This window comes from Podarcis melisellensis (genome assembly GCF_964234715.1).
Source record: "Podarcis melisellensis genome assembly, chromosome: Z".
Lineage (NCBI taxonomy): Eukaryota > Metazoa > Chordata > Lepidosauria > Squamata > Lacertidae > Podarcis > Podarcis melisellensis.
Window position 1 is genome coordinate 10,632,720 of NC_138547.1, and position 20,840 is coordinate 10,653,559.

Consider the following 20,840-nt stretch of genomic DNA (forward strand, 5'->3'; position numbering starts at 1 on the left):
ATCTAAATAAGGTAATTTTATTTTATTTTTAAAAGCTTCTACACCCTCTTAAGCTATGCCTTTTAGTTTATTGTATAATTCCAAACAATTTCTTTAAAAAAATTATCATTAATGTCTTCTGAGTTTTTATAAACTTCACCTTTCTCCCCTCTACTACTTGGGATTATTGTCTTATCCCACTTTGACAAAATTTTACCTAGTCTTTCACAAAACAAGTATTAACACCTGGATCTTAACACATACTTTGAAAGAACCTTTATTGAACTACAGAACTCCTTAACACATTCTTTGGAGCGAGTCCTGTTGGCTTCAATGGGATTTACTCCCAAGACAGCAAATGTAGAATCCTGGTCATCATGAAGAAATATCCCTTGATCAGATGAATTAGGTTGGAAAGTTAAGGTGTGGTCAAAAGTGAGTGGTAACAGTAGTGGGTTTGGGAATCATTAGAGCACTAGGCAGTGACTGGAGAGGAGGAGAAAATCTGGCCTCAGTGACTTATATGGTTCTTGTTACACCTACAGAAGAAATGGCCCCAGAGGAATCCCAATCCCTGTCGGGTTCTGAGGAGCAAGAAGACAATTGGCAGCTACCTGCTAAGCAACTATCTGATAATACAGACAACTACTTAAGGTAAATACGCCCTCTTTCCCATTGAAATGCTAGATAGGATAAAATGCTAGGTAGGGAAGAAAGTTGGGTGGAACCAATATGCATTGTGGTCCAACTCCTTGCTGCTCGGCTATCCCTTCAGCAGTTGTCTTTGGACAAGTCCTCTGATAAATCTAAACCAGGGGTTGGGACCTGGATGGGGCTAGCAGTCCAGAGACTTGCCTTCCCCAAAACCTTTTGGACCAAGTCTGAGAGGGGAGCTGAGACACCTACCTGTCAGGCACCTGATGTCACATTGATGTTGGGTCCCTTGTTTTCCTTTGATCATGCAATGTAAAACCAAACATAAGGACTAGCAGCTGAAAATCATAGGCTTTTAAAGGCACTACTATATTTTGCACTGGACAGACAAAAATCCCACAATTTTTGCATGTTGTGCTCAGCACATTTGGTTTAAAAGGGAGTTCTCCTTCACATTGTACATTGCTGATTTTTCTATATTAACCGCCCTGTGCCATGTTGTTGTTTGAAGTGCATCTGATGCAGAGTGTGTCATTTTCTAAATTTTTTATTTAAGGTGTTCATATTTGGTTTTTGAGCAGAACTAATACTGTATTTTGATGTCCCACAGGTAAATGTTTCCATAACCTTATGGAGAGAAAGGACTTTGAAGCATGGCTTGATAATATTTCTGTTACGTTTCTCTCTCTGACGGACTTGCAGAAAAATGAGTCGTTGGATCACCTGATTAGCTTGAGTGGGGCTATCCAGCTCAGGCACCTCTCCAATAACCTAGAGACCCTTCTCAAACGGGACTTCCTCAAACTCCTCCCGTTGGAACTCAGTTTTTATTTGTTAAAATGGCTTGACCCTCAGACCTTACTCACGTGCTGCCTCGTCTCTAAGCAATGGAACAAGGTCATAAGTGCCTGTATGGAGGTGTGGCAGACTGCCTGTAGAAAACTGGGCTGGCAGATTGATGACTCTGTCCAAGATGCTTTGCACTGGAAGAAGGTGTACTTGAAGGCCATCTTAAGGATGAAGCAACTAGAGGACCACAAAGCCTTTGAGACCTCCTCACTGATTGGACACAGTGCCAGAGTGTACGCACTTTACTATAAAGATGGACTTCTTTGTACAGGTAGGATGGCCCAAATGGCTTGGTTGTAGTGGTGCAATGAGAATTAGCGTTGTGTATATGTGTGAGAGGGCTTTGAGCCAGGAAGTCACTGATTTATTTATTTCACAAAATGTATACACTTGGTTTTTCAAAATACATCAAAAGATAAAACAATAAAATTATACCTAGAAACACGTACAATAATACAGGCAACTTTCCACTTACGTGGGGGTTACGTTCCCCCCCCCCAACATAAATGAAATGTGTGTAAGTGGGGAGCTTGAGTGGCTTTGTTTTTTGTTCTCTCCCCCCCCCCCCCACACACATCCACTTTTGTTTGCCCGTGTTCTGCTCCTTCCCTTCTAATCTAAAGGGTAATGAAGACTCCCTTCCTCCCCTCTTCACCTTCAATCTTGGCAGGAAGGATAGGGAAGCCGCGCAGCTGAGCCACTGCAAGGAACAGCTTCCCACACATGAATTTGGAACCTGCAGCCCTGTTGACACATTTTAAAGCTTTTGTTCTTCATTAGGTAGATATAGAAGGGGTTATTTCCAGGGGAGCCCCCACTCCTCACCAGAGAGGCTGGGAAAGCCGCACAGACAGGACTTGCCAAGTGGCTTTCCCAGTTCTCAGCTGGTGAGCATGATGGTGCAGCAGCAGCAGGGCCCCCGTGCGCCTTTTTCAAGCCTTAATAATCTATAGATAAAAACATTTTCCAGGGAGGGTCTCCTTGCAAGCCACGGGGACTCTCCTGCTCTCTCCTGCCAATTCCAGGTTTGAATAGAATTATTTTTAATTTCCCGGTGCGTGTATACGGTTGCACATGAGTCGAATACGCGTAAGGGGTGGTGTCTGTATCTTAAAACACACAAAACTTTGAAATGCTAAAACAAGTTAAAACTCACATCAACTTTCTAAGCATCTGGGTAGGCTTGTCTAAACAAGAATATATTTAGCAGGCACCTAAAAGAATACAGTGAAGGCAGCTGCTTGCTATTAATAGGCAGGGAGTTCCAAAGTGTAAGTGCTGCCACAGTAAATGATTGAGTTCTTACAAATGCAGAATGGGTATTATATGGCACTTGTTGCAGTACCAGTTCCGCTGATTGAAGCGGTCAAGTGGGCACGCGTTGGGTAAGCTGATCTCTTACGTAAACTGGCCCCAAGTTATTATGGCCATTATATACTGATAGTAACACCTTGAACTTGGCCTGGTAACAAATTGGTAACCAGTGCAGATCACTGAACAGGCACAGAAAGCGGACAAGGCCTCACTCCTGTCAGCAATTGTGCTGCAGCATTCTGCACTAATTGCAGCTTCCGGATCAAGTGCAAGGGAAGCCCCCCATGGAGCATATTGCAATCTTGAAGTAACCAATTCATGATCTACTGTGGCCAGACTTTCCCAGTTCAGGAATGTCTATAGCTGTTGAACCAGTCACAGTTGGTAAAAGGCACTTCCAACCACTGTATATACCTGAGCCTCCAGTGACAGAGCTGGATCCAGAAGCACTCCCAAACAGTGAACCTGCTCCGTAAGGGGGACTGCAAGCCCAGCAAGGACAGGCAATTAACCATTTGCTGTAGTGAAGATGTTAGGGTGTTGATTCCTAGGAATAGTTAAAAGGGCAGGGGGAATGGTAACTGATGGGATCACTTAATTGAAATCAAGTGACTACCAAGTGACCCTAAGATCCTTTCCTGGAACATTGTGGGCTTGAGGAAAAAGGCCAATGACCCTGAATTTATTAGTTTTATTAAATCTTTTGATGTTGTTTTACTACAAGAAAACGTGGACTTGTTACAAAATCAATTTGATGGGATATAAATCACATTCTATTTTAGCCCACAAATCCTAACCCTTCTTTGTGCGTGGCAGACTAAACTTAAAATCACTACCCTCAAGACTTTTGAGGGATTTTGACCACCCTTGGAACTTTGTATTATGAAATAAAAATAGTAAAGAAGAAAAGATTGGTAACAACTGGATTGACTGTCTGTTAAGCACTCGGAAGAGAGAGAAAACTGGAGTTGAAGGTAATGGAACAGAGGATTGGCAGGATGGACTCCAGGAAGGTTTATTTGTTTAGTGGGGATGATGGAGAGGAGATACAGATTTTGTTGAGATTACATTGGTCCACCCCGTTGAACGTTAAAGTTGGAAATAAGAACAGTGAAAGGGACAGGATGGACCATAGTATATACCATCTTGATGGCTTCTGAAACTTTCAGACAGAAAAGAAGAGAGATGGATTGTGTTTATTTATTTATGATGTGGTTGAATGTAAAATTGAGGATTAAATGTGAAAAGTGAAGGGTGGGTGACACTGGAAGACTGACAGTCTTAGAGGTGGGGAATGTACAGTGGTGCCTCGCAAGACGAAATTAATCCATTCTTGCGAAGCAAGCCCATAGTGAAATTCGTCTAGCGAAGCGACGCAAAAACCAAAAAACCCTTTCGTCTTGCGCATTTTTCGTTTTGCGAGGCATTCGTCTTGCGGGGCACCACTGTATATTATATATTTATACCAAAAAAAATTTTTGAAAAAAAATCCAGCGGCTTCATATTCACTCTCTGCACTTCACACCAGTGAGGCTGAGTTGTTGATTACTGGGGCCAGATATCAGACAGCAATGTTCAAGGCCATATTAGGAAGGAATGTGCATCAGTTGTCTGTGAGGAAGCAAGATCTGTTTTTCCCAGGCAACCTGTTACTCAAGAGGTATCAGAAGGAGATGTTTGACATACCACTGGATGAAGTTGCTGTTGCGGTCTGTCTCTCATACTGGACTGGGCGAGGTAAATACATCGCCGAGGCCTGCACCTCACCCCGTAACTCCCAATAGCCATCCCCAGCAGTTTCATATACAGTGGTACCTTGGTTTTAGAACAGCTTAGTTTATGAACAACTTGGAAATAGAACGCTGCAAACTCGGAAGTAGGTGTTCTGGTTTGTGAACTTTGCCTTGGAAGTGGAACATGTTCTGCTTCCTATTGAGTGTGTTCCGTTTGTAAATTGAGTCCCGCTGCTAATCAGAGGCTTCCTGCTGAGTCCCAAGCACCCATGCAACACAGAGGTGATATTTGGAGCTTTTGTTTTTGCTATAAAAAAAATAATTGGCGTTTTCATTTGTGTAGCTTTTTCGTTTTTGACATTTTAACAGCTTTCTGGCTGTTGGGAACTTTATCAAAAACCTTATTGAAATCAAGATACCCTATGTCCACAGCATTCCTCTGAAAAGCTTGTAACTTTTATTATATAAAAAAATGAGATTCATCTGGCATGACTTGTTTTTGAGAAACCCATGCTGGGTCGTAGTAATCGCAGCATCTTTTTCTAATTGCTCACCAACTGTTTAGTTATCTGGGACCTTTCCTGGTACTGATGTCAAGCTCACCGGTAGGTAGTTACCTGGGCTTCCCCTCCTCCCACACCTTTTGAAGATGGGGAGAACATTTGCCCATCTCCAGTCCACAGGGACTTCCCCTATTCACCAAGAATTCTCAGAGATTATAGACAGAGGTTCTGAGATTACATCCACAAGATCCTTTAATACCCTTGGGTGCAGCTCAACAGGCCCTAGCTAGATGTTCCCTTACTATCTCTTTCCCTATCTGGGGCTGCAACTCCCTCCTTGCATCATTTATTCTGTAATCACCAGGTTGTGCACTGCTTTCCCTTCAAAGCTGTACATGTCTTGGACCTGGAGGAGGTGATCCTTCAGGAACTCAACCCAAGATGGCATATGTGCTGAGATAATCTTCAAAGACCCTACCTTCTGGGTGAGGTGGTTTCCAACTGAGGAGAGAGTCTTCTTAATGGTGGCACCTGCCTTTAGATCTCATTCCTGAAGAAGGCATATATTTACTATCTCTGGTACCAGGAGAAGTCTTCCTACATTTCCTCAGGCCTTTAAATCCACATTAGACTGTTTTACATGTTGATTTTATCTACTGTTTTTATTCTTACATAATATTATCTTTGGGTTCCTACTACTTTGTAGATTGTATTGTTCTTCAGACATTTAAGGTGTCCTTAGAAATGTTTTGTCATTGTAGGCCAAATACTACAGAACTCCCCTTCATTGGAGGTCAGGGCACCCTACATATTGAAATTCCGGCACCTACAGAAGACAGTTTAAATATTTCAGCAGGTGTTTTAACTGAATTCTGATTTTATAGTTTTAACTGATTTTTATCTTTATTGTGGAGTTGTTTGCACACCACTCAGGGACTATCATAATTAATTGGTACAAGCAACTCCCATTTTGTGTGTGTTCAAGGAACACATGACCGCTGATGCATGCACAGATTTCAGCCCCAGAAGTGGGAGGGAGGGCTTATGCGTGCCCTGGTGACACACATGATGACCCCCCCCCCACTTGGGAAGTTGCCTGTATATAAATTGCCAGAGTAAGTAATATTACTGGGAGGTGGCATATATAAGAAGAGCCCTGCTGGAACAGGCCTATGGCCCATCCAGTCCATCTTCTCACAGTGGCCATCCAGATGCCTGCAGGATACACATGGACAGGATTCAAGCACAAGAGCACTCTTCTCTCCTGAGGTTTCCAGCAGCTGGTAATCTGATGCTTTATTGCTTTCAACTGTGGAGGCAGAACATAGCTATTGTGAACCTTTTCCTCCATGAATTTGTCTACTCCTCTTTTGAAAGCATCCCAAGTTGGTGACCACCACTGCCTCCTGTGGCAGCCAGTGCCATAGTTCAACTATTCACCACATGAAATAGTACTTTTTAAAATCTGTCCTGGATCTTCCAATATTCAGCTTCATTGAGTGGGCTGAGGCTGGAAGGCTTGTCTAAAGCTGCTTAGTGACATTATAGCAAGACCAAGATCTGAATAGGAGATTTGGCCATTCACAGCTCACCATAGGCCATGATCAGGCCCCACGGATCCCAGAGCTTGTTCTAGCCACAAGCTTTCACTAACATTGTAGAAATGTATTTGATAAAAGCATGCAGTGTCTGTATTTGGACACTACAATAAGCTATGGTTTGTTGTGATAGGAACAAGCCTGGTGCCCCTCCCCAGGCTTGCCTGGTCCCCCCTGACAGATGCAAGGACAAGCTTCGAAGCTTTTGCTTCTATTTAACTGCAGCTTGCCATCTTTCAGAAACCCAATACACTGTGATTCATTTTTACTATGTTGCAACAAACCAGCATCAGACCACTTTATAAAGTTGGCATGTTTCCACAGATTGTATTTATGTGTAGCCGCACTTTAGAGTTCATGTGTCATGCTAAACTGTGGCTAATAAGAAGCAAAAATTTCCAGTTTCCTTGCACCAGAGTGCAGAGCATATGAGCCTAGGAGTAGGCTTATCTTGTTGTTATTGTGTTAACCATAGTTTATTGTGATGTTTGAACACAGCCAATGTGTGCTAATATTAAAGAAAGGTCTCTTCAGCATTCTAAAACCTGCAGTACATTCTGAGGAGGAGGCTGCTCCTTTGGCTTCACACCAGTCTTCCCTACAAATTCCCCTACCATGGATCTGCTGTGGAGTTTGGATCTCCCTGTGAGGGTGGCTTTTTGGTGGTGGGGTGGGGCTTAAAACCAAATGCGCAAATTATCCATTAATGAAAGGGCAGCAAGGGGACAGGCAGCATTGATTTGTTTATACAAAAAGCAGCTGACCTAATATAAATAATCATTTCTGTCTGGAAAAGTGAAGGATTTATTTGCAAGCCAAAGTTTTTAATCCTTTGAGATTTCCTACTAGCGAGAGAGTTAATTGTCACAGATCCTATCATGTGTGACCAAAAGCTTCATCTTCCACTATTGGAGGCGAATGGTTTTGCATGACTAGGACGTTCTGTTCTGCACCAATCACCTCTCTTTCCAAATCAAAATTATTGAGTTGGAATCAATTATGTGCCACAAGTGTATCTGCATTCTTGTTTGCTTAATTGTGCTCACTTGTTCTGCATCATAAACTCAGGCTTGGAAATCCTTGTCAATGACAGGAAGGGCATGGATATATTTCTGAGTTTTCTCCTGCATGCATGAGAACTAGAAGCTTGTTTTATTTTTAAATGCCAAGCAGAGATTCCCCCCCCCCAAGATATTCAAAATAGTTTTAAAGCAGGAATGTCTTTCCTTTTTTGGGCTGAGAGCTGCATTGACCTATGTGCAATCCTCCAGGGGCCACTTATCAAAGTGAGCATGGCACAGAAATAATAAATGACCAATTTTGAGGGATCTTGGGGGAGATCACAGAAAACTTTCAGCAGAATAATATCATGGTGGGGTACTTTGGGGAGCAGAGAGCTGTCAGTAGGGTTTACTTTTTCACTGTAAAATTGGGGTGGGGGATTTTAGATACCTTTTTAAGAAACTTTGGCATCACAACTTTAAAGCTTTCTTGTGCCAATAATTCCCAAATGAAATGGTATAGAAGAACAGCTAAAGTGCCAATTCCCATGTGCCCAATAACAGACTGCCCTTTGTGTCTCTGTGTGTGATTGAGTGCTCAACTTTCCCTCCTTCCATTCAGCCCCTGGGTAGGTAATTAATGCACTGTGGTTTTAGGGATGATCAGATTATTCAAGGCACTCTTTTGCAGCAGACTTGCCCTCTCCACCCAATTTGCCCTGTTGCATTTATGTATGAGCCATTGGTCTAGGCATGCCTTGGGATCAGAGTGGAACGAGTACTAATACAGAAACACTGAGGACACACTCCTCTTTGAATGGGTTATTTTTCTTTTCATTTGTTATGAAAGTAAAACAGTTTCAGGTGTTAAGAAAATAGGCCTCCAAATTTTGATCAGATGTTTGGGAAACAGTGAGACAGACTCTAACCAGTGGCTCTTTCTAGATGGGTCACTGAGAAGCTTAAGTAGTGGCTGGCCAAGTAGTGAAACTATGGCTGATCTGAACTCAATGCACCCAGGTCCTGGTTGGATGCCATTGTTTTGTGGATCATGTTGGATACCTTCTGAACCTTCTGACTTCTCAGCCACTAAACCACACTTCATTTCTTCCTTTGCGGCTGCAGGTTCAGATGACTTGTCTGCAAAGCTGTGGGATGTGAGCACAGGGCAATGCATCTATGGGATCCAGACCCACACCTGTGCAGCAGTGAAGTTTGATGAACAAAAGCTGGTCACAGGCTCCTTTGACAACACGGTAGCCTGCTGGGAGTGGAGCTCAGGAACTAAGACCCAGCACTTCAGAGGCCACACGGGGGCAGGTGTGTTGGTGTTCTCAGGAATACCTGAAGCCCTTTAGGTCATTTCAAGCAACATCTGTCCGCAAGCTAGCCTTGCTATGCATCTCCCCTAGTTTAGCAGCTACCCTACTTACTCTCCATATTGGATCAGGCTAGTTGCCCATCTAGTCCAGCATATTGTTCTCACAGTGGCCAAACAGATGCCTGTGGGAAACCTGCAAGCAGGACCGGAGCACAAGAGCAGCCATCTCCCCTCCTGTGGTTTCCAGCTACTGGTATTCAGAAGCATTTTTGCCTCTGACTGTTGAGGCAGAGAATAGCTGTCATGGCTACTGACCATCGATAGCATTTTCCTTCATGAATTTGTCTAATCCTGTTTCAAAGCCATCTAAATTGGTGGCCATCACTGTCCACAGCAGGTGCAACTTCCTGATATGAGAGAGGGAGAAAAACTTCTCTATCTACTTTGTCCACCCCATGCATAATTTTGTAAACTTCTATAAGGTCTTACTTGCCTTTTCTCTAAACTAAAATGTTCCAAATGTTGCAGCCTTTCCTCATGGGAGTTGCTCCATCCCCTCGATCATTTTGGTTGCCCTTTTCTGAAACTTTCCCAAATGTATATAATCCTTTCTGAGATGAAGCAACCAGAACTGTACACAGTTCCATGTTGCTTGGGACTGACTCTAGCATGGGCTTTACATGTAGAAGGTCTATGGTTCAGTTCCTGGCATTGCTAGATAGTAATAATAATAATAATTAATTAATTAATTATACCCCACCCTTCTGGCTGGGCTTCCCCAGACACTCTAGGCGGCTCCCATAGAACATTAAAAACACGACCAAACATAAAACATTTAAAACTTTCCTAAACAGGGCTGCCTTCAGATGTCTTTTAAAAGTCAAATAGTTGTTTATTTCCTTGACATCTGCTAGGAGGGTGGGCACCACTACCGAGAAGGCCCCTCTGCCTGGTTCCCTGTAATCTCACTTCTCGCAGGGAGGGAACCATCAGAAGGCCCTAGGAGTTGGATATCAGTGTCCGGGCTGAACGATGGGAGTGGAGATGCTTCAGCACCAACACTTCAGCACCAACACTTTGAATTGTGCTTGGATACATACTGGGAGCCAATGTAGGTCTTTCAGGACCGGTGTTATATGGTTTCGGCGGCCACTCTTTCAGCGGGTGTGGGAAGGCTCCCTCACAGAGGGAAGCACTCACCAGCCCCCAGAGCCCATCAGCCAGCCCTTCCCAGCTCGCTGTTATTAGCCAGGATTAAGGGGACAGGTGGTTGGTTTCACTCGTCCAAGCAGCCTTTCCACATCCTTGGAGGTAACAGATTGGAATTGATCCCATTCAACTTGACCAGAAAGGACTCTAGCACTCTCCCGGCCCTGCTCCCATGGTGGAGTCTACCTCTTTCCGAATCTGAGTGACTTTATCTGCAAAAAGGTCTCCTGCAATGAGTTTGCAAAGCTTTTTTTGCAGATAAAGTCCCTCAGATTTGGAAAGAGGTAGACTCCAGGAGAACATCCACCACGACCTGAAGCAGCTCAGGCAGGGAATCTTAGTGCAGTGGAGAGGTCGGTACTCCAAAAGGAATCCTGTACTGCCCCTATTGCCCAACTTCAGAACATGCACTCAGAAAACTGGGTTTTCCCAACAGGACGCCTAATGTAAGCTAATGACTTCCTAAAAATCACAGCAACCCCACCCCACCCATATGACATGGGTTGCTGTGTATAAGAGAAACCTGGTGGACAAGCAGCAACAAGAACAGGCCCATCTGCCTCATCTAACCAAGTCTCTGTCACGCATGCCAGATATGGCTGGGAGAAACTCCCTGTTTGAAACCCTCGAGAGCCGCTGCCAACTCATGCAGATAGTCCTGAGCTACATGAACCAATAGCCTGGCCCAGAATAAGACAGCTTTCTAGGCAAGGGAACCCCCTCCCCTGGCTGCAGTTCTCTAGCTCTAATCATTGGGTAGGCATTACCTAAGTATGCTTACCTGGCTATCCTTCCAAACTTGTAAATTCTACACGTCTATTACATGGAAGGGAAAACTCTAAATTTCAAGGAAGCCAAATCAGTATAACTGCAGTGTGACTCACAATTGCACACACACACACATCCCAAAATAACTGCATGATTACTTTGATCTGACTTGGTATAGAGATCAGCATGGCCAATCTCTTTTAAAGTTCCCTTTTCTTTTTTGGCTTTTGTAGTTTTCAGTGTTGATTACAATGACGAGCTCGACATCCTGGTCAGTGGCTCAGCGGATTTCACTGTGAAGGTCTGGGCCTTATCAACGGGAGTGTGTCTCAATACACTAACAGGGCACACGGAATGGGTCACAAAGGTAGGCTGGGTTAGCTCCCTTCCTGTTTAAAGTTTGCACTGGGTGTCATTTATTAATAGTTGCATTTATATCCCACCTTTCCTCAAAACGCTCAAGGTGGCATACGTGGTTCTCTCCTTTTGTCCAATTTTATCCTCATAACAACCCTGTGAGGTAGGGAGGTAGGTTAGGTTGCAAGATAGCAGTTGGCCCAAGGTCATCTTTGTGGCTGAGTGGGGATTCGAATTCTAGTTTCCCAGGTCCAGTGCTCTAACTGCTACACCACAGTTGCTAAAATTTAACTACAAACCATTTGAGGCCAAAGGTTATTTGCCAGCTTTGCATATCTGGTGCTAGAGGACAAGGCCACCACATGCAGGAATATAGGTAATCGCTTTTCGCTGAGTCAGACCACCAGGTCCCTCTACCTTGCCTACACTGACAGGCAGTGGCTCACCAGGGTTTCAGACCTTGCGTCTCTCCCAGGCCTACCTGGAGATGGCAGGGATTGAACTTGGGACATTCTGCATGCAAAGGAAGTACTCAGAGCTACAGTTGCTGGTTCCCAACATGTGGAGGAAACCATGATCTGCATGCAGCATTCTATATTTTTTTCTTTACGTAATACCATTAGTGCACATGATGCTTTATAGAGCACCAGAGGATCAAACCCTGCTCTTAAGAAGCTTACAAAAATTCAACATAGGGAAACGAAAAAGAAGGAGGTGGAAACAGGGGTTAACATTGAAGCAGTGTGTGGTTGTTTCAGTTACACAGCCTTAAAGTAGGGCATGAGACCCAGGTGGTTGTGCCATAAGCTTAATGGGAAAAAGTGGGTTTCAATACAGCAGAAATCATTTTGTGTAAGAATGTGTAACAACAGAGATCATTCTGAAGTAAGAACAAAATCTTTCTGTACAGAACGTACTGAACGTACTGTACTGAAGTAAGAACAACAAAATCCAGCTGCACGGTGGGTTAGTTGGAGACAGTGCACAGGCTCCATTGTGGCTTCTCTTTCTCGGACATAATAGAGCAGCATCTGGCATTTCTTACTGTGAGATTAGATTTTTACCTCCCGGGACATAAGTGTATCTGAACGAACATTTCAGTGCTTTTTTTAGTGACCTGTCTGACATGTTGCCTCAAGCCTTAGACACACTTTGTTCCTACTGCAGGTGGTCTTGCAGAAGTGCAAAGTCAAATCTCTCATGCACAGCCCTGGGGATTACATCTTGTTAAGCGCAGATAAATACGAAATCAAGGTATGTATGGTCTCAGCTTCATGGAGCTCCAGAAATCAGGGGAAATTGCAGGTGTAAATAAATTCTGGAAAGTCACAAGTCTTTGCTGGATTAGACTAGATCAGTACAAATCTGAATCTGACTAGGAAGGTGCCTTCAGTATTGGCTGGCTATCAGTATTCGTTGGCTGGCTTCAGTATTCAGCTGGCTATCAGTATTGTCCACACTGACTGGCAGCAGCAGTTCTCCAGGGTTTTAGGTAGGGGACATTACTAGCCCTACCTAGAGATGCCAGAGGATTGAACATAAGAACTTCTGCCTGCAAAGCACATGCTCTGTGGTCCTTCGCCCTAATGGATCCTGGGGGGTGAATTATTCTGCCCATTGTCTGCCAGCTGCTTGGTAGTTAGAAGGCTTTTTCATAAGCATGTCAAGAGGCAGGTTTTAGAGGATGAGGCTTCCCTTCTGTAGCAGAAGAAGGTAAAGAATATTTATTGCAGCCATAGGCCAGCATAAGGTAAAAGCACCTACTTAGCATGACTAATGTGGGTACATTAATTTCAGTGGGTCTACTCCAAGTAGAATGTTGTTGCATACAGCCCAATAGTAATAATGGGTTATCTCAAACTAAGTTCTTCTAACAGTAGACCTATTGAAATTAATGGATCTAAAATAATCACACCCATTATTTTCAATGGGCCTATTCTGGGTAGAACCAGCATGGGATACAGTCCAGTTTTATCATCATCATTAGTGTGCATGGTACTTTGCAGTGTAATATAAGCAAAAAATAAAAGTACAGGTGTCTGCCCTAAGAAATTTATAAACTAGACAGGGGGAAGAAAGGGCTGAATTGCAAAGCTGAAAGGCAGTTACACAAACTTTCCCCATAACGACTGTGGGTTAAAAAGAGCTGCACCCATGAGGCTTCGCAGATGTTGAAGTGGGAGAGCTTTCCTTCAAGAGAGAGGCAGGGTTCTGGGAGGGAGTTCTTGGCTTGAAGGCCTGCAAGGAAGACTTCACCAAGTTAGCAAAGTGCACCCCCTTTATCCTTCCCTGTTGCCACAATCATTGGTTGATTGTATTGTTACAGATCTGGCCCATTGGGAGAGAGATCAACTGCAAGTGCTTAAAAACCCTTACCGTCTCAGAAGACCGCAGCATCTCCCTCCAGCCTCGGCTTCATTTCGATGGCAAATACATTGTCTGCAGTTCAGCTATCGGGTTGTATCAGTGGGACTTCGCCAGCTATGATATCCACAGGTAAACAGTCTGGATTTGAGGCCAACATATGCAGAGGTTTTTGGGATCTGTATTTCTCCTCCTCCTCCTCTTCTTTTTCTTCTCTCTTGCTCTCTCTCTTTCTCTCTCTCTCTCTCACACACACATATATACACGCATATGTATGTATATTCTTGTTCTCTGTGTATGTGCCACAGAAGCTTCAGTAAAGCAGTTAAACACACCAACATGAAACAGTTGTTTTTAGCAGAGCTGTTCTAGTTGGCAGACGCAAAACACACACTCCATTGACACACACTATATATAGAAAGGCTTCTTTCTCTCTGGTCCCAGAGAGGGTTCTGTACTTCAAAGTCCATTAGCAAGTTCTAACTCTGGTTGCTCAGAATCCTGCAACTGACTGAGTTCTCTGAGTTCCGTAGTCTGGCAGTTCTCCTTTTCAGATGATTTTTTCCAAAAACTCTTCACACAAACCCATAGTTCAACAGATGGCGTTCAACAATTCCTGCAATCCCCTATCACGACCCACACTTTATACTGTAAAGTGAACCCTTTTACTGTGTACACAAAGTTGCTTGCCAAATCTGCCCAGTGACATAGATAAGAAGGTTACCACATTCAGCCAGGTGCATTGTGAGGCATGAGCCACTATTTCCAACTCATGTGGAATTAACCCAGTAAACACTTTTCTTAATAGAGGAAACTTAAGTGTTGATGCTTCCTGAGTCATGTTCCCGGAGTGTGCTGTGGAGGTCTGGCCAAGAGGTCTAAAGTGGGCAAGCTAAGCCAAATACCCTGACAATGTCAGCGATAACTTGTAAGAGTCAGGTTTTGAATGACTGGTGCCATTCCAAATGGGATTCCTTTGGTATCTTGCATTTACATGGCAACATGTCATTTGCAAGACACCAGGATGCCAGGTTGGTTAAGTAGCAGCAGACTGCAATCTAGATCATATCAACACCATTAAAAAAATCATTTAAAAGATCAACTCTCCATTCTTTGCAGCATTTTCTTCTGATATTTGTGGTGGTCTATTTCTTCTCTCCCCTTGCAGGGTTATCAAACCTCCTGAATTTGCGAACTTGTCCTTGCTGGGCTTCGGCGACATTTTTGCCCTCCTGTTTGATAACCACTACCTGTACATAATGGACTTGAGGACAGAGAAACTGATCAGCCGCTGGCCACTGCCGGAATACAGAAAGTCAAAGAGGGGCTCAAGCTTCCTGGCCGGGGAAATGGATTGGCTGGATGGTTTGGATGGTCAAAATGACATGGGCCTGGTCTTTGCCACCAGCATGCCAGACCACAGTATTCACCTGGTTTTGTGGAAGGAGCATGGCTGAAGCAAACCAGCAGGACTACGTGACGAACAAAACCACACAATTGGGCCAGCCAGCGATGAGCCAGCCAGAGGAGACTGTGCATGAACCAAAGCAGCTCACCTTAACAGATATCATCATGCAATGCACAATCATTTTGCCTTCATTTTTTCCCTCTCTGTCATTTTCTGACAATAGGCAGGGGAGTCACAACCAGTTGCAGAGAAGAGGGGGTGTTTGTTTTCACTTTGTTTAAGCATAATGCATCATACAGCATGCGACTATCCCCCCACCTCTGGCTCATGTATTCTCATACATTTGAGCACATTTTAAACTATGATTTTACTTTCCTTCTCTCCCACCCCCTTTTTTTTCTGGAGAGGGGGTGGAGGCAGAAGCGGGTTGGAAATGTATTCATAAGAAAGGATATTAGACACATCTCTTTCCCACACCCATATTTGTTTATGAAAGGAAGAAAAAGAAATGAGGGTGTTAATCACACACACACATCTTATTCACAGCCAGTGTGAAAGATCTGATGGCTCTGTAAAAGGGGACCATGCTGGTCAATTAATTTCTTTAGGGCCGGTGTTACTTTTTTATTTGCCATGCATGGAAGGGATGAACACTTGAGCCTGGAGAACTTACAAGTGTATGAATGTGGGTATTGAACTTGTGTGTGGTTTACTGGCTTCAACATCCAGGATTTCTGAAGTCAGGTATTCACTTGGGACTGTGATGGTGGTGTGGAGAAACTCGCAAACCTGAACTCCACCCTTGATATTATAGAAACGAGCCGGCAAGATCAAAAGCCAAATGGCTGCCTTAGGAGGGATGCTTTGTCTCATAAGGCAAATTCTTAGGTCAGGGATAAATTGAATTGTGCAGGCTGATGAGCTTTTGATCAAAGGACAGCTCATGTCATAAGAGGTTCAAGCAGCTGGTATACCTCTTTTTAACCCTCTTTTTAAAGAGCTCTTGAAGCCCTTGCTTCTAGTGAGAAAAAGCAAGGGTGTTAACAAGGCCAGTGAGTAGATTGGAACAGCAGGCACAGCCACACTTTCCTCAAGAAAAGAGTGGGGAAAGATTGGAAGGAAGTTCTATAGCAGTGTGTGCCTGCAGTGTTCATCAGAGGCAGCTACCTCCACAGGCATTCTGAGGCTTCTTTTTCAATGATGATTCATTTTAAAAGCTGTCATTCTTTTAATCGTTTTATGGACAACATGTTACCCACACTTAAAGGGCAAAACTGAGTTTGCTCCAGACCCTTACAAATCCATTGCAAAACATAACTGAATTGAGTTTGGAACTTTGAAAGTGGAGGTAAGGGTATGCAGCAGGGATGTGGTGATGGCCTTCCCATCTTCCTGTGCTTCTCGGAAGGGAGCTGGGGCAGAGGTGGTAAGTCTTCCAGCACGTGCTATAAAAGTTTACACAACAATTTTAATTAAAAAAAAATCTGCCTGTTTTAATTATTGTCCCAATGTGAAGTTTTTGGAAATGAATGCATTTGTACTTCTTGGGCATCTGTGGCGCAGCTTCTCTTACTAGCAGCTGATAATGTATACTACCATACTGTGTAGAGCATCATCTGAGAATTTATGCAAAGTAAGGTGCTGTGCAAGGCAGAGAGGCATAGCATACTAGTCTCAGTTTGTGTTTCCTAGGCTATTGGGATCCCAGGAGGAAGTGTAGAGCAAGCATGCAAAGCATAAATATCCAATGACCCACCACCAACAACTTACATCAGATTTGGATAGAAGTTTTTCTGATCCCCGTCTCCCCTACCCGAGATCAAGTACAAGATTTCCTTAAAATAAAATTTAAAAAGTTAGAAAGCAAAAGAAAGACTAGATAATAAAGCACCACAGTGCTGAAGGGACAGTTACTTGCAATAAAGCCAAAGGCCCATCTAGGCCAACGTCCCATTCTCACCGTGGGTGAGTGCTGTGGTCTAAACCAGTGTTTCCCAACCTTGGGCCTCCAGATGTTTTTGGCCTACAATTCCCATCATCCCTGACCACTGGTCTTGCTAGCTAGGGATGATGGGAGTTGTAGGCCAAAAACATCTGGAGGCCCAAGGTTGGGGAACACTGGTCTAAACCACTGAGCCTCTTTTGCTTGCCAGTCAGAAGATCAGTGGTTCAAATCCATGCAATGAAGTGAGCTCCCATTGCTCTGCCCCCGCTCCTGCCAACCTAGCAGTTCGAAAGTGCACCAGTGCAAGTAGATAAATGGGTGCCGCTGCAGCAGGAAGGTGAACAGCTTTTCCATGCACTCTGGCACTCGTCATGGTCCTCCGTGCACAAGTCATGCTGGCCAGATGATGCATGAATCTGTCTGTGGACAAACGCCAGCTCTCTTGGCCTAAAGAGCGAGATGAGCACCGCAACCCTATAGTCACCTTTGACTGGACTTAACCGTCCAGGGGTCCTTTACCTCTCACAGTGGCCAACCAGATGCCCCAATGGGAAGCCAACAAGCAAGACAGGAATGCCACACAGTATTGTACATGCCACACTAAGCTCCTTCGGAAGGACATAAATTGAAATAAATAAATAAATAAATAAATAAAATCTGTTCCAGAGTCAAGCATTATTTACCAGCATAAATGCAATGTGTTTGGCGGGCCACCATCCCCTGGCTGACAGTATGAGACCACCTGTTCAGTAAAGAGTATTTGCTCTACACCGCAAAAGGTGGCATCTCCGGGTAGGCCTGGAGGTGTCCCCTGCCTAATACTCTGGGATGAACTTCTGCCAGTTGGTGTAAACCCTCAACTAGCTGGTCCATTAGTCTGACTCGGAATAGGGCAGATTCTTGCATTTTGCACTGTTTAGGCCAGAGGTGAGAGGAACCCTTTTCAGCTTGAGGGCTGCATTATCTTCTGGGCAAACTTCTGAGGGACACGTGGCAGTGGTGAGCAGATCCAGAGATAAAAACATGCAGAGAAACAAATGCAGCTGTCACCTTTAGTATAGTACACATCTTCCATCCAGACAGTATTAGCAGGTGCTTAAGGACACATTCCAACCATGCAAAAGCACTCAACGCTGTAAAGGTGTGGCCTGGGGAATGTTCCAAGGGCCAGATAGGCCTGGAGGGCCACATTTGACCCCCCCCCCACTCCAGCCTGAGGTTCCCCACTGTGTGAAGAAGTGTGTCCTCCTGTGTCCTTCCCATAGTCAGCTTCATTGGATGTCCCAGAGTTCTAGTATTATGGATAAGGAAGAAGAAATCTCTCCACTTTCTTCTCACCAGACACATTTTTATCCACTAGCTTTTCTCCTGACGCTCATAATTCTGCAAGCACACCACTGGATAGTTTAAATTGGGACATTTCTACAGTTACTTCTACCACTATCTTCCTAGAACTGGTAACTTCTTCCTTGTTTCTACACATCTCTCACATGTGGTAAAAAGTCTCCCTCCAGATGCTGATTTTCCACATTTCCCAATATGTCAAGTACCACTGCATACCCCACCCCACTTTTCAGTCACTGAGAATTGACATACAAAAATCAGTTCTCAGTAACTCTTAAGAACATGACATAAGTGGGGAAAACTCTGGCTTCAGATTTTTTAAGCTATGACTTCCATCATTCCAGGCTGATGGGAGTTGAACTCCCAACAACATTAACAACCTTCAGAAGTGACACAATAAAGAAAAAAACCTGTTCTTGGGTGTCATGGTACAAGAGAGCATTCATGATGGGTTGAAAACAGGCTTATGTTTAATTGCAAACAAACAAGCCACATTATTACTACTTTCCATTTAATCTAGGGTTTAACTGTGGAACTCACTGTCACAGTATAAGGAGAAATGGAATCAGGCACACTTATTGAGCATTAATAACTTTTTATGGCAATAACATACCACAATAGTAACAATGAATAAATAATAATACCCCACAGCTGCCATTTTGTGTTATGCCACACACCCCATAACACCCATTTGTGATTGACAGCCCCAGAAAACTTTCCAATTGTGCCAACAGGCCCCAAAAAGGCTGGGGACCCCTGAGTTATGTGATCCCTGAGTTGGAGGCCTCCCCACCCTTTGTGCCTCCCTTTGACAACCAAAGAAGAGCTTGCTGGATCAGGCAAATGGCCCATCTAGTCCAGCATCTAGTTCTCACAGTGGCGAACCAGATGCCTGTAGGAAACCCACACGCAGGATTCGAACACAAGAGCACTCTCTTGCCCTGTGGTTTCCAGCAACTGGTATTCAGAAGTATTGCTGCTTTCCGACTAGGCAGGCAGAGCATAGCCATCATTTCTTGCATCAAACAAGACCCTCTTCCAACTCTATGGTACCAAATAAGATGTCAGCCCCACCTTAATGATGTTAAGATTGCAATCTTAAAACAAGGAGTGCTAAACATAGGTCAACCATGCACCTCAAAAGCAGAATTCAAAAGCCATACAACGTGGTAGTTGTATGATATGCAATTCAGATAGCCCACTGAACTTCATTCAGCTTTAGGAAATCCTCTCTTGGTTTTCTTATTTCTTGCAGCAACTGCAAAAAATATATATGCCACATTGATTGGCTATAATCTTCATCCTGAAGTTCTCACTTCTCTGGCTAACAGGAAATTTAAAAAAAAACTATCAGTCCTTAGGACAGAACTAGAATGGAAGGTACAGTATCTATATGAGTAGGACCGCAATCCCTAACAGACTTGCTAGGCAGTAAGCCACCTTAAACACAATGGCTCTTATTTCCAAATAAACACAAGTAGGATTGCACAAGGAGGGCACAAGGAGAAAGGGACGACAGAGGGCGAGATGGTTGGACAGTGTTCTCGAAGCTACCAGCATGAGTTTGACCAAACCGTGGGAGGCAGTGGAAGACAGGAATGCCTTGCATGCTCTGGTCCAGGGGGTCACGAAGAGTCGGACACGACTAAACGACTAAACAACAAGGATTGCGCTGAAAGTATTTTCATCAACTGCATTACAAAAAGGCAGACTGCAGTTAATATGTGGCTTGGGGCTGGTTGAGGCCAATGGGACCTGTGGCAAAAAACATCTGGAGGGCATCAGGTTGGACAAAGCTGGTAGCAGGGGCAAAGGGGGGAGGCAGGGAAGCCATAGCCCCAGGTGCACAATTTTGAGGGGGTGCAAAACAGGTGCCTCGACGCAGGAATCCCTGTCCCCCCGCCTGTCACCCGGAAACTCTGGGCCTCGGAGCCTGGCCTCACTGCCACATCTCTAGCCCCCTCCTTGGGGGGGGGGGTCACATGCCAAGGGCCACGTTGGCCGGCTGGGCTTCCCCCTGCACAGGTGGGCAGGGGGCACAGTGCCGCCTCGTGAACCCTCCATGCCGTGCGCATGTCCCTGCTCCTGCCCAATGCAAGGTTTCAAGGGGAAACTGAAACTGATGGTCATAAATATGCATTAATTTCCATGTGTCGACTCTGACTAGAACACAGATGGAAACAGTGTGTAATGTTGAGCTGAGGAAGTCTGTGGTAGAACAGAACCACATTACTGGGTCCAGAAAGCAGCTGCCTCAGAATCTCTGCTGTTGTTTGTTCGAGAAGAAATAGGTTTCTAGCCCCCAGTAGTTTAAAGGATTTGCATGGCAGGGGGTGTGGAGGTGTAGGCAATGCCTACCAAAATAGTCAGGGGAGCAGTGGATTAAGATGCTCAGTAAGTCTTGACACAAGGTTCCGGAATAGTATCATGCTGCTTCCTTAACAGAATAAATTATGTAATTCCTTAACTAGAATAAATTATGTAATGAATATA

The 20,840-nt window shown here is 44.3% G+C and overlaps 1 protein-coding gene across 4 annotated transcripts in view; it reads left to right on the forward strand.

Annotated features, from left to right (window-relative positions):
* FBXW2 (F-box and WD repeat domain containing 2) overlaps positions 1-16,555 on the forward strand; it is a 19,432-nt gene extending 2,877 nt beyond the window's left edge. For 2 of the 4 annotated variants that reach the window (XM_081896517.1, XM_081896518.1), the window contains exons 2-8: positions 525-633; positions 1,244-1,753; positions 8,757-8,951; positions 11,163-11,296; positions 12,454-12,540; positions 13,613-13,782; positions 14,819-16,555. In XM_081896517.1, coding sequence (XP_081752643.1) covers positions 1,264-1,753; positions 8,757-8,951; positions 11,163-11,296; positions 12,454-12,540; positions 13,613-13,782; positions 14,819-15,107 — 1,365 coding nt within the window. In that variant the 5' untranslated portion in view covers positions 525-633; positions 1,244-1,263 and the 3' untranslated portion in view covers positions 15,108-16,555. The remainder of the gene's footprint in view (positions 1-524; positions 634-1,243; positions 1,754-8,756; positions 8,952-11,162; positions 11,297-12,453; positions 12,541-13,612; positions 13,783-14,818) is intronic. The other 2 variants (XM_081896519.1, XM_081896520.1) reach the window with 1 other exon arrangement.
* The last annotated feature ends 4,285 nt before the right edge of the window (positions 16,556-20,840 follow it).